Source organism: Miniopterus natalensis, chromosome 2, assembly GCF_054644295.1.
Source record: "Miniopterus natalensis isolate mMinNat1 chromosome 2, mMinNat1.hap1, whole genome shotgun sequence".
NCBI lineage: Eukaryota > Metazoa > Chordata > Mammalia > Chiroptera > Miniopteridae > Miniopterus > Miniopterus natalensis.
The window spans coordinates 102,794,360-102,809,027 of NC_142082.1; the positions used below are offsets into that span (position 1 = coordinate 102,794,360).

General features: G+C 38.4%; 1 protein-coding gene across 1 annotated transcript in view; it reads right to left on the reverse strand.

Moving 5' to 3' along the window:
- The window catches only part of ATP8A2 (ATPase phospholipid transporting 8A2), a 510,308-nt gene that overhangs the window by 321,779 nt on the left and 173,861 nt on the right, over window positions 1-14,668 (reverse strand). Inside the window, exon 24 of the mRNA XM_087814449.1 lies at window positions 9,728-9,792. Coding sequence (XP_087670575.1) covers window positions 9,728-9,792 — 65 coding nt within the window. The remainder of the gene's footprint in view (window positions 1-9,727; window positions 9,793-14,668) is intronic.

The window sequence follows — 14,668 nt, forward strand, 5'->3', positions numbered from 1 at the left end:
ACCCACCAAGGGGGGAAAAAAGGGAAAGACCACCAAAAACGTATGTTGTGCACATTGAATCCAAGATCCTTAAACTTTTCTTCTTAATGTTCCAGTGTTTCAGACATTGGTAACATAATTCTTCACACAGATCCCAGAAGACTTGTGATAAATCAGGGTAAAGGAACATGCTGCTAACCCTTCTCCGTAGCCATGAAGCAGCATGAACATTTCATTAAAAGGTGACCCTCGCTTGGGGTGGGAGTGGGGGATACAGGGTAGAAGGGGGCCGAGGGGGAAAAGGGGGACATGTGTAACACTTTCAATGATAAAGATAAATTTTTTAAAAACGTGGCCCTCAGCTTTTGGCAAAGGTAGCAAAGAAAACTGACAGACCGTCCCTTCTGTTGGATTAAGGACTGAGCATCTGCGTGGTCAGGATACGGAGCGGTGGAAACCTGTACGCGCTCCCTGAGAACGTGAGATGGGTGAGACCATTCTAGGGAGAAGCTAGGCAATTTCTAGTAGACTGAAGCTGTGTCTCTGGGCACATCCCCAAGAGATTCCTCCACGTGAGCGCGGGAATGTGCCCACCCAATGTTCTCAGCAGCACTTGTGATAATTTAGAAAATGGAAAACAATTCAAAATGCCTACCGCTGAGTTTTAAATACTGTACAGCAACGAACTAGAATTAGATTTATCAACACCAATGTCAAAAACACAAGTGGAAAAGCAAACTACACCAGGATACATAAAATATGACAGCATTCGCATAAAATGAAAGATCCAAGATTAGTTTAACATGGTTTATGGGCACGTACACATGAATGGCAAAGATATAAAAACGGTCCGTGACAGATCTCTCTCAGGCAACAGGATAAAGAACTAAGGTGCTTCAATGGGCTAGAACGTTTTGTCTCTTCAAAAACATCTAGTAATCTGTTTTAACTCCTAACTATGGTTCGTCTACTGATTCTCTTGTATCTTCTATGTAGACAATCATATTATCACATTACTAATAAAAGTCTCTCTATTTGAATCCTTAATAACTCTGGCCCTGCTTCTTTATCTGGTCCCCCTGCAGCCAGGAGCTTCTGTACAACGTGCACAGGGACGCCCGTCGCGTAACCTGCCGGGCCCCTCTCTGCGCCCAAAGCAAGGGTTCCACCGCTGGCCACGAAGCGTGAGGCTTGCCACGGGTTTCAGCGGGTGCAGTTTCAGGTTAAGGAAGTCCACTCCTCATCCAGGGTTAAAAATCTGTTGCTGTTGTTGGTGAATTATAAATGAATGCTAAATTTTCGGATTTTTTTCTGCATTTAAGTAGATGATTGTATGTTTTTTTTCCTGTATCTGTTAATGAGGTAAAATATATTAATAACAGATTCTTCTAAAGAAAACATACACCTACATTGCTGGAATTAAACCCAACTAGAAAGCAATGTACAATTTTTTCACTTTATTAGATTTGGTTTGCCAATTTTTATTAAGGAATTTTACCTCTCAGTTAACAGCTGAGATTGCCCTCCAATCTTTCTTTATCATCCTGCCCCTACTGGCTTTGATTTGAAGGTTACATTAGTATCAAACTACATTGCATAGTATTGTAACATATTTTTCTTATCTTCTGGAAGATATTGTATAAAACTGTTCCTTTAATGCCTGACAAAACTAGACCATACGCATCACCAGGGTGTCTGGGGTTCTTTTTGCAGGAAAAATTCTAAGTAATGACAGCACTTCTTTAATGGTTGCAGGGTTATTCAGGTTTCTATTTCTTGAGTCAGATTCTGAAAGTCATATTTATCCTAGGTAATTACCCATTTTGTCTAAGCTCAAATTTATTTACATAAAGTTATTCACAGTATTTTCATACTATTCTAATCAGTGCTCTCTCCACCTGTAGCCTTTTCTCTGTTCTCATTTATAAACGGCTTTGCTTGCGTGTATCTCCTCAAATCTCCTTGTGGTTCTGTTGATCGTCTCTTGTTCTTTGACGGACATCTTAAATTATATGTATAGGTCACAAATTTTAAGCCTTTCTTCCTTTATAACATAATCAATGATGCTACAAAATTTCTCTCTCCAGGATATTCATACTCCATGACTTTTTATGCAAAGTATTTTTTAATAATTCAGTCCTAAGTATTTTCTAACTTCCAGTTTGTTTTCCTCTTTGACTCTTGAATTATTTGTAAGTATAGTTGTAAAATTTCCAAGGGCACATTATCATGGATTTGTTGGTTCCGTGTACTTACTGTGTTCACAGAACAAGAGCAGAAAGATAAGTAAGCCTCTAAGATTCTGGTGAGACTTCCTTTATAAACTTATCACTTGTACAGTCATTTTTGGAAAACACTTGAGAATGTGAGTGTAAAGAGATGATAGATGATAGATAGATAGATAGATAGATAGATAGATAGATAGATAGATAGATAGATAGATGATAGATAGATGATAGACAGATAGATAGATAGACAGACAGACAGACAGACAGACAGACAGATAGATAGATAGATAGATAGATAGATGATAGATAGATGATAGATAGATAGATAGATGATATATGATAGATAGATAGATAGATAGATAGATAGATAGATAGATAGATAGATAGATAGATAGATAGATAGATAGATAGATGATAGATAGATAGATGATAGATAGATAGATAGATAGATAGATAGATAGATAGATAGATGATAGATAGATGATAGATAGATAGATAGATAGATAGATAGATAGATAGATAGATAGATAGATGATAGACAGATAGATGATAGATACAGTATTTATGTGTGGCACACTCATCCACACATATATGTATGTGTGACATGTGACGTGCATGTGTGTGTGTGTGTGTGTGTGTGTGTGTGTGTGGTCTATGGCTGCTTTCTTATTACAATGAAGAATTGAGTAGTTGCAACCTAGAATATATGGCATGCAAAGCCTAAAATTACTATCTGGTCCTTACAGAAAAAAATTGCCGACCTTTGCCCTAGCTCTATGTACTTGGCACCTTATACTTTTCCTTTGTGGCAATCACCGCAAAAATACTTAATTGTGTAAGTCAAGATGTAATGGCTATTTGCTTCGCTAAAATAGAAACTGAGGCTAGCAGAGAACATGCTGCCATTACTGCCATGTCTACAGTCCTAGCAATCTGCCTGGCCTAGTAAAAGCACTCAGATATCTGTCATTTAATATAAAATCAAAGATTAAACAGGCATTTTTCTATTTTCTTACTCTGAGCATTCTCTTTCATATGTTTTTACGTTACCATCACCTGTCAAGAGGGAAACTCTCCATTTTAAAAGCAGCATTTCTAAATCTGTGTTGCTTATCCTGAGAGTTTCTCATCAAACGAGAAATTCAGTGGTCGAACAAGCTGGATTTGGCCCACTGGCCGGAGCTGGCTGACCCCTGCACTGAGGGGCTGAAAAAGATCTACTCTGCTGTCCAGTGTGGTAGCCACTAGTCACATGGTAGCTCTTTCAGTTACTTAACATGGATAGTTTCTCAACCAAAGTAGTTACGTTTCAAGTGATTAACAACTACTTATGGCTAGTAATTATCAACATGGACAGCACAGGAAAACATTTTAATTTCTCACTCACCCCTTACAGAAAATATTTTCTTCTTTTTTAATTTAACAATCATTTTTATTTTATACTGTTTTAAAATTAAGTTCTGGGTAATAAAGGGAGAAAAACATCAGAATAAAATAACGTTAAGATCAAATGAATATGCTCACTTAGACCCACACATTTCCCGTAGGCTTATAACTTAAATTTAAGTAGAAAAACTAGACTGTTACGCTGGATGAGGAGACTGGGAACGAACCAAGAACTTCCCCACGGAAAACGAAGCAGAGAATTCAACCCTACGGGGCAATAATCATGCTCCCACGTACACAGTAAGCTTGACTTTTATCTGTCAGTGGGTTAGTTTTCTTCAATATGTTCTTTAATCATGCGCTTAAGACTCTGCTCATATTGAAAGATTTAAAAGAAAATGGTCATTCCAACAGAAGCAGAATCAGCAACGGCCATTACATTTCGCATCGCCTAGCGCTGCACACACACCAGCAGGAGAGCAGGGAAGACGCACACATTGAAGGTTCACCGGCATTTCAAGTTCTAAGCTCTGCAGCCATCTGTTAGGAATTCATTTTGCTTTAACAGCTCCCAATTTAGAAAATATTAAATATAATCTCAATTCAGAGGATTCCAATTCCACAAACAATAGTTATATTTCTTGTACATACAGTGATAAGCCTTTTAATTCACTAACAAATAAATAACAAATAAGTTGGCAAAACTTATCGAGAGGGCAATCTTTCTAGTTGCTCAGATCCAAACCTTTGGAATCTTAACTTCTTATATCCCAAATTCAACATATCAGCAAATCCTGTCATCTATACTTGAAAATCCTATACACCCAAAATCTCACTTGCTAACTGGGCTCCCTGCCTCGGTCCTCGCCTTCCTCTAGTCTACATCTACCCCAGCAGCCAGGTTCCCTTATAAAAGATAAATTAGATCATATTACTTGTCTGCTAGGATTCCACCAATGACTACCCATTTCACTCAGAATAAAGCCAAGTCATAACAATGACCTACTAGATGACAATGACCTGACCCAGCTAAGTTTCCCTGGAGTTCTGAAAATCAGAAACAACTGGTCAAACTCTAGCAGCAGAAAACTGTTACCCGCCCCCCCCCCCAAAAAAAAAACCCAAGTGGTACAGACCTTTGAACTTGAAATTAGTATTCATCAAAGATGACCTGACAGGCAAAATAAAAGCCGATATACCAGACTTGTAAACAACTAGAAAACTGGGGGGGAAATATATGAAACCCCTGTTTTCAGATACTGGGCAACAGACCACACAGGACTACAATCTTTGAAAAGGAGAAGTTAATAAGGTAAGCCATATGATAGCTGAGGCTTTCCGTTGGAGCTATTTTTCAAATCAAGATTCACGTAAGATAAATCCAAGCAGAGTATAATATTATAACTGGTATGAGAAGACAAACGGAAGCTAGAGAATGCTAGGTGGTTGCAATTTGCAGAGCAGCATACTGGAGAGCAGCCACACACAGAAAGAATTGGAATCTTTAAGGGTCACCTTGTATCTTTGAGCAATCACTAAATTATGCATGTGCAGAATAAGGAAATACACACACACACACACACATATGAAAGAACAACTATCAGGCCTGTAAGGTAAACATTCCAAGAGCTCGTGCAAAATCGAGAGATATTTAAGTTCCAACCAGCCACAGTGGAAAAACTACAGTGAATATACAGGGCCTTAGGTGGCAGTTCCAAAGAGTCTCATTTCGGTAATAAAGCTAAAGTATTCTAGAGTAAAGGCTACCAGACCCATAAGTAACTTCCTGCCAAAACTCAATAACTCTTTAAAGGAAAATAACAGAATCCAAATACTTAACAACAAAACATTAATAATAACCAGCATACAATAAAAAAATTACTGGATACCAAAAAGACAAAACAAAACAAACACACACACTAAAACCCAAACAAACAGAGAAATGTGACTTACAACTGAGATAAATATTAGCAGATGAAAACAAACCAGGAAAGGACAGAAAAATAGAATTGTCAGAGAAGAAATTTAAAAGATCTATCATAAATATATTGAAGTATCTAAAGGAAAATATGAATATAATAAAGAGAAAAGGAAGAACCAAATGGTTCTTACATTATAGCTATAAAAAACACACAATTTTGACAGGTGCAAATCCTATACACTAAAACATATAAAATGTTGATAAGAGAAATTAAAGAAGACCTAGTAAATATGAGATATAGTATGTCCATGGATTGGAAATCTCAATACGATTAAAATGTCAAATTGCCCCACATTTATCATGGATTTAATGTACTCTCCATAAATACTGCAATAGGCTTTTTTGGAGAAACCAACAACCTGTTTCTAAAATGTATGTAGAAATGCAAAGGTCCTAGAGCAACCAAAACAATCTTGGGGGGGAAACAAAGTTGGAGGCTTTTAACACCTGCTATAAAGCTACCATAATTAAAACAATGTGGAACTGGGTATAAAGAGAGATATATACATGAACGGAATAAACTATAGGGTCTAGAAACAGAGTCACATATATGTATATCAATCAATTTATAACAAAAGTGCCAAGGTAATTCTATGTGGAACTAATAGTGCTGTTCACAAATAGTACTAGAAAAACTAGATACTCATATAAGTAACCTGAAACTCAATCTTTACCTCATATTATCCACACACAAAAATGGATCATGGACTTAAATTTATAAGCTAAAAACTATACATATCCTAAGGGAAAAAAGTAATCTTCCCAATCTCAAAGTGCCTATTTCTTAGAGCAGCAAAGCTCTAAACATATAAAAAGGAAAAAGAAAAAAAATTGGACCTCAACAAAATTAAAATCTTCTGCTCTTCAAAAAATACTGATATTAGTTTTCTGTTGCTATGTAACGTATTACCACAAATTTATCAGCTTAGAACAATGCCACTCCTAGGTATTTATCCAAGAGAAATAAAAACATGTGTCCCCCCCAAACTGCACAAAAAAGGCTCACAGAAGCTTTATTCATAATATTCTCAAATTAGAAACCACTGAAATGTCCCTCCACAGATGAATGAGTAAGCAAATTGTGGCACATCCATACAATTTAATACTACTCAGTAAGAAGGAATGAACTAATGGTACATGCAGCAACACAGACGATTATCAAAATAACTATGTTGAATGAAAGAAAACAGACAAAAACAGAGTCTGCTGCTTAGTTCCATTCACATGCAATTCTAAGACAAGCACACTTAATCCATCATGACAGAAGTAGGTCTGTGGTTGCCTAGGATGAGGGAGGTTGACTACCAAGAGAAACCAGGGAACTGTGATACCGGAGATGCTCACCTCGTAAAATCAATGAATGCTGTAGTCAGACTCACCAGGTCTCTTCCCCTGGGAGCTAGGACAATGACTGAAAAAGAATGGGCCCTTAAGAACATGAATGGGGGCACCTGTATCAATCTGAATGGATCCAAATCCTTGACTCCCAAATCCCACTCCCTCTCCTTTGCCAGCAGAAGTGGACCCTCCTCCTCTCTCTACGGACAGCCCTACACCATGCTGGAAGAGCCTGTAACGACATTACTTTTGGTGCCAGATTCTGTTTTATTAGGAGGGTATGAAACTAAACAAAGAGACCCCCCCCCCATGCAATATTTCAAAGTATATGACTTTTTCAGAGACACAGAGAGAGAGGAAATCTGCAGGTTCTGCTCCTCAGTCACACAGGGCCCTGCAGCAGCGAGGCAGCTCTGCTGTCCTCCGTGTGGAGCTCCCTCAATCCATAGCTTCCAAAGTGGCTCCAGCTGTGCCATTTCCAGCCAGCAACAGGGAAGAGCTGCGAGAGCAGGGCGGGGGCCTCCTTTCCGAGGGCAACGCGCATTCCCCGCCTCACTTGCACTCACATTCCACCAGCGAGAATGAAAGCTCTCAGCCACATCCAGCCACGGAGGGGCTGGGAAACGCCGTCGCTGCCACAGATGTTCTCAATAAATTTTACAAGATTTTGTTTTGATTCCTAAGAAGCGTTTCCATCAGTGATCGCACATACTTATTTCAGAAAATGTTTTGTGTCAAAAAGGTAATATTCTGCCTAGAACAAATGTATCCTTACCAATGCATCTTTCTTTTGATGACTCAGCAAAAATCGTAGTTTTTTTTGTGTGTGTATTCCAGCATTTCCAACCTTTTTCATCTCATGACACACATAAACTAATTACTAAAATTCTGTGGCACACTGAAATATATATTTTTGCTGATCTGACAAAAAAATAGGTACAATTTTGATTCATTCACACCGGATGGCGATTGTCGTGTTAGCTGTTGTCATTTTTTTATTTGACAATCTAAAGGAAAAGGGGTCAGTGCCCCTGACTAGTCAGGTATTGCACATTTTAAAAATTCTTGCGGTACACCAGTGGAAAATCGCTGGTGTATTCCATAAATTAACACCTTAGAAACAGCTACACTTCCATTCAAATATGTAACAAATCTCCTATATTTTATAACTTCCTCAACCAATTGTATCTTAGAAAACCCTTCAAAGTTTTCTATAGGTCTCTTATTCATTTACGTACATTTTCATTGTTACCATGTTATTTTCTCTATGTTATTGCAGCAGGAAAACAAGCTGCTCCCCAACTTTTTGTCCTTTACTAACAAGTATCAAAAGATGTATATTATTCAATAGCTTGCAGGAGGTTTTAAGTTTCAAATTTAAAATAGTAGCTGATTTTAATTTTATGTGTTTTTTATAAATTGCTGATAAAATTGTTGATTTTTATTCTCATACTTAGGATTCTTAGTTTTTAAAGCCTCACTAATTGCAAGATGGTTTCATATTACCACAGCTTGCATTTGAAGATACCGTTTACATCTAGGGAACAATTCATGATTAATGATAATAGCCTGAGGGTAATTTTGAAATTTGTTTAACCTGTCAGATCTGATCATTGTTTTAACTCATCAAGTAGCCGAAGGAAAGCGTGAACTAGCACACAGGTCAAGCAATGCCATATTGTTCTAGCCTCTGCTTACATTATTGTTATTTCCCAATTCCTTTTCATTTATTTATTTATTTCCTTTTAATCCTCACCTGAGGATATTTTATCCATTGCTTTTCAGAGAGAGTGGAAGGGAGAGAGACTGAGAGAGAGAGAGAGACAGAGAGAGGGAAACATCCATGTGAGAGAGACACATAAACCGGGGCTGGGAATGGAGCCTGTTGGCACAGACACAAAAGGGTAAGAAGCACATGGGGATAAATCCTGAAACTCTCAAGCCAGAGGGGGGTTATCTTGCCAGTGGTGCCTTGGAGGCACACAGACCCCCCTTCCTGCCTCTGCAGTCCTGAAGAGTAGAGAGTGCCTTGGCCTCCGCAGTAGGATCCATGGCCTTGCCAACTTGCAAGTATAGAAATCTCTGCGTTATGCCCCTCCATTTACAATGGTGACTAACCCTGTCATCTGCTCGCAACATGGCCATTTAAATATTCTTACTGGTACTGTGGCAAGCGGGTGCCGGTCAGTAACAAATCCTTGTTAAAGTCCTGACAAATAATCTCATTGGTTCAGCTCATATCTTCATATGACAACACTTCCCAGATCACTGGTTACCCTCAAATCAGCTCCTAACCCTGGTCTTATCAGTGGCTTTAGGCCATGATGGGGTGGGTACAGGTCTAAAACGCTCAGAGAACCATGCCATCCAATTCTGTATGAGCTGGTGGCACTGGATGTTGGAAAATTAAGTGCATATATATCCTATTACTATATAAATTTAAACAACTCCTGACACTTGAATATTATCTTTATCTTCACATTTGTACTAAAAAGAAAATCCTACAAGTCCCCTTAGTAAACAACACTGGAGTTAAGCATCACCACTTAACATAAATCATAGGAAGTTAAACCAGATTAAAACTATCCCATTTTAAATGAACAATTCTAGGTGAGTAAAATATTAAGTGTTATCCTGTAGCTATGTTCTAAGCTTACTATTTTGATGATATGACTTTATGACAATTATTCATAAAAACAGAAATACAGTTTTACAACAGTTTAGTAAAAAAATAAACCCAGATAATCAGTCATAGTAGAAACAAAGAGTTTCTACTACGAATTACATCAAATGCAACTTTTAAAAAACTACTTACATCCAAAGAATCCTCCTTCAATAAGATAAGGGCCATACTCTGTGACACCAGCCGGCAGGAATATCCTAAGTAGAAGAAGGTACAACAAAGGTGAGTTTGTCATTCCGCCCATGAACTAAAGGGTTTTCAATGGCTGTTTGAATTCAGACTCCCTTCTTCTATTTTTCTTATTACCGCTCTAAAGCTATCAATTCACACAGAAGAACTGGGCAAAAGTGAGGTAGAAAAGTAAGTTAAAATTGATTTTGACTCCTGCAGACAGCTTGAACAGAACTGTTTGGGAAGGTCTGCATAACTAATGGCTAAAATAAATACTTGTCAATTTTCTGTGGATTTGTCTTTATCCTTGTATAACATTAGGATAAGCCTTGGGTTATCTAAAATAACAGCAAACACTTTAGGAAGTCAAATAAAATCTCACGGTGCCCCTATATCAACATGAACTTGCCTATCATCATATTGAGATCCCTCACTGGCTTTTTAAGAAGCAGGAAATGTTCACAACAGATGTCAAAGGTAGACTATTCTACATTGAGGAAGTCACTTTTCCTACCAAAAGTTTAAAGCAATCTCCATTTCAAGAATTAAACCTGAGTTTTAAAAAGAAGTTTGTTTTGGAACAAAAGTCTTCCACTACTAATCCTTATCAACAATTTCCATCACCTTTTTAAGTAAAGTTATCCCTATAAATCAGGGGTGGGGAACGCCCACCCTCGACATCATTTGGTCTGGCCCTACCAGGGCCTCACCAAAGAGAAGCAGTCCCAGCCATCACATTAGGGGTGAGTTAATTAAATGATTGACCAAATATAGCAGGCTAACTTTTAAGTTGATAATTTTGTATGGCCCAAGAATGATGTTATAAATATCCAAAAGGCCCTTGGCAGAAAAAAGGTTCCCCATCGCTGCTAAATGATGCAAGACAGTCTTTTCTACTTTTCCTCCCAGAAGGGGCACATATTTCCTATGAGGCTCTTTCTTACTCAGGCTTTGCAGTCCCCTCAGAGACAGCTGGAGACACTCGGTGACACCACAGACCAAGTTACAGCCTCTCCCGACTCCTCCCCTTCAAATCCACAGGCTCTGGGGAGCAGGCGGCTGCAGCAAACCCCAGGATCAGAGCTCTAGCCCTTCCTTCCAATCGCCCTCCACCCTCTCAGTGCCCCCTGACAGAGAGGTGGCATCAACATGTGATTTTTACCAACCCTCATCTCAATTTATCGCATTGAGAAAAGACAAGAAAAGATGCCTTCCACTTCGAAAAGTGGCCCTCACAGCCAGTTTTTTCTCATTACCTTAAGCTAATGGAGCAACGACTCACAGAAAATGAAACAAATCATCAGCACGTAGAATTTCAACCTTGGAGCAAGTACATATATGTGATGATCTCAAGAAAGGGCCTAAACCAATGCTGTTCCTAAAGCAAGGAGGGGCCAGGACTCTCCTTCCCACGGCAGCTGAAAGGCCATTCCCACAGGTGCTACATTTAACTAGAAAAGGAGACAGGCACCGAGAACGGACAGGGCCCAGCACCGCTGCATGTGCGAGCTCAATCCTCAGCAGGTCCTCTTTCATCTTGAGGAAACCCTGCTAAAAGGCACACAGAATTCAAGACGGGCAAAAATTAAGAACAACGAAAACCTTGTTCTAGGGGGATCAGGGGAGACAATAAATATTTTTATTTGTTTATTTGGGAATGTACCAAGTATATCCTTCACTGTCATTTGAGAAGAATATTTTGTAAATCACCTAAGAACACAAATTTTAGAGCACAAAATTATGGCTTTTAACCCAACTGTTATTTTTTTTAAAGCAACACCATAAAAATATAGCCCAGGCTGTTAACAATAGTTATCTCAATGAAATGAGGTTATTTCGCTTGTTAAAACCACTATATATTATTTTTTAAATGGAAACTGAATAGTTTAAAATCATAATACCACATGGGCAAATATCTGCTAACCCTCTAAAACAAAACAAACAAAAAAGGGAAGAAAACATGAAACAATTTTTGATGCATTTTCAAACTCATTCGTCTATATTTTAACAATAGTGATGAGTAAAAATGAAAATTTCCCAGCATGCCAGTAAAATTTCTGCATGGTAGGACTAAAATAATTGAACTCTTTGTTTCTCATTAAAATTTTACAAATGTATTCCCCCTTCCTATAAAGTCTTAGATTAGGTCCAGAAGGGAGGTCTATATGTTATTTTCATTCACAAAAGGGGATATTGCAGCCATAATCACTTCCCTCTCTGTTAGGCTCACTCTTTCTTTATCCCCAGAGACTTCCAGCAACTTCATGCAATATGGACTGTTACAAATTTAGTATAACTGATGCAAAAGGATTTGCTGGTAGTTTTTCATTTAACCAACAGCTGCAGAAGTGAGCTGTAATTTTTAAGCCCTAGCTTGCTGCTTTATTCTATATTTTTCAATTTAAGCGAAATGCCACTTGACAACTGAAGCTGCACAAAGATATTACGGGAAAACTCTAAGTATTTTTTTAGCCATTGAGGGAGAGGGCAATAAATAAAACCCACTGACACTTTCATGAATTTAAATATACAAAGCTAAAGGTTTCAGAGAAGAAACAGGTCGGTGTTGTGGGGGTTTCTTTCGTGGGGTTTTGTGTGTGTTTTTGGTGTTTTTTTTAATTTGGAAAATGCAATGAGACTTTGCTTAGAGAATTATCACACAGAACACTTGATCTAGACAGACCATGGAAGTTTAACACAGTTAATTGCAACTTAGCTAATGTGGCAAATCAAATGATGTCAATCCAGGTTTGGAGTGCTTGATCTCTAATGTTTTTGGATGAAATGAGATCAACTCTTGGAGAAGAGCCAGGCATGAAATGTCAATCCACACTTGTAAATTGAGATCTAGTTCTTTAATCTTGCAGTCTAACAAGACGACAATAAAAAGACTGAGACGAGAACCTCTGGGATTTCACTTTTTACTACAGCTGAAATGAACAGCACACTACAAAGGTCTTAGTATTTCAACTACCTGAGTACAATCAACATTCAGAGAAATCAAAATAGAACAGAGTCCATGGTACTTAGAGCAGGACTTGATTTTAAGACAATAAAATAACAATTCACACTAGAAAATATTACCAAACCAAACTTCTCGGATCTTGCAATCAGTGTCTCTTGTGCCGGGGTAAGCTCATATTGTTAAAGACATTCAAATGCACTTTTTTTGGTGACAGTTTTGGAAGGGTTAGGAACAATTTACCTTTCCTGGCCATACATTCCAAGATCAGATGAATCAAGCCACCCACCTTTGGGATTCAACACGGTTCCAAATCCTCAGTAAGTGTGTTGCTGGTTCCAAATATTTTCCCAGAGAAAGTGGCCAGTCAATATTTGAGTGTGAGTGTACGAAGCATGCTGTCAGACAGCAAGAATGGGTGATAAAAGCTGGTGCCCTCGCTATTCCAGCTGGGGCCACAGAGGCTCGCTGCGGAGTCCTTAAGTCACCTGGAGAAGCAGGAAGCTGAGGACTCGCCCACAGAACCACGCCTGGGCACCTTTCCCTCCAGATCCTTCAGACCATCCTCAGGAATGTTCCATAAGAACACACTCAGCCCTACCTCGGGACCTTCCTCCCCAACTGGGCTACTGTGACCCGTTCTGGGCTGTCTTTTTTTTTCTCCTCAAAAAATTCTTGAAGGCTCAAGTTTAAATACTATCTCATCTGTGAAGCCTTCCTGGTCTTTTTCTGCTCAGATATTTTTCCTGAATATCAAGTGTGGCGGTCACTTGCTCAGATTTTCAGCACCCTCACACCTATGTGATCTAGGCTAAGTTGTTTGATATTTCTGTGCCTCGGTTCTATCTTTGAAAAGGGGATAATGCCGATCTTAAAAGGAATTAAATATAAAACTTACATAAAGGACTTAGCACAGTATTTGGCACATTATAGGGAACATTTACTGAGTAACTATTATTAACACTAGTCATAGTTAATGCCTCTATTGCATAATTACTACTTTCTCATCTACTTCACTCTCTGATTTGTCTCACAGTTAACTCATCCCCTTAGTAGAGAATATAAGTTCCCCAGGCTGACAGCAGAACATCAGGCAACCATGCCAGCTGCAGGTAATCAAAGAAATAACACATCTGACGTTTCTGGGAAAAACACTGAGATTGAGAATGCCACGAACAATGCCCAGCTTCACCTGAGAAGGGGACTTGTCTTCCTTTTAATGGGCAAGGAAATCTATAGGCAATAACAGCATGAGCAAGCACCATATTTACTCACGTTAAAAAAATTACACTTCTAAAACTGTAGAAAGTGGTTTAAAAGTATCAAATGATGAAGAGCAAAATGCAGGGGAAGGGGTGGCCATTCCAACTCAGACATGGATGACAATGAAAGCTATTTCCAACTTACTGGCTTTAAAATGGAGTACACACTAGGATTTTGTTCTCTCTCATCCCACATGCATTAGAAACAAATGATAGATTCTGAAAACTTCACATCTATTGTCTAACAATTTAATAGATGTTATATCCATTGGTAATAAGGAAATGATGACTACACAATTCACAAAGGCTACATCTGAGATTTCACTTTAGACTAGCTGATGCCAAAATTTTAAGCTAAAATAGAAAATTGCCAACTCCTTGAAACACAGCTAGTTAGCATAAATGCAAGCACGGCACAGTGGGGGTCTGGCGTCATGCCAGTTCCAAACTACCTAAAACCCACAGGCAAGATGACTGTCTAGCTACATAATACTCACTTGCTCATAAGAGACACAAATATCCTGGAACTTAATTTGACTAAGTATATTTATTTTCAAGGCATGAACTAAAAGTTATATTTTAAAATAAATTCTCAAACTATGATCGATAGGTAGATCAAATACTAAAGAGAGCCAAGAACCCAAATGCACCATATGTCACCTCTAAATGAGTATTCTT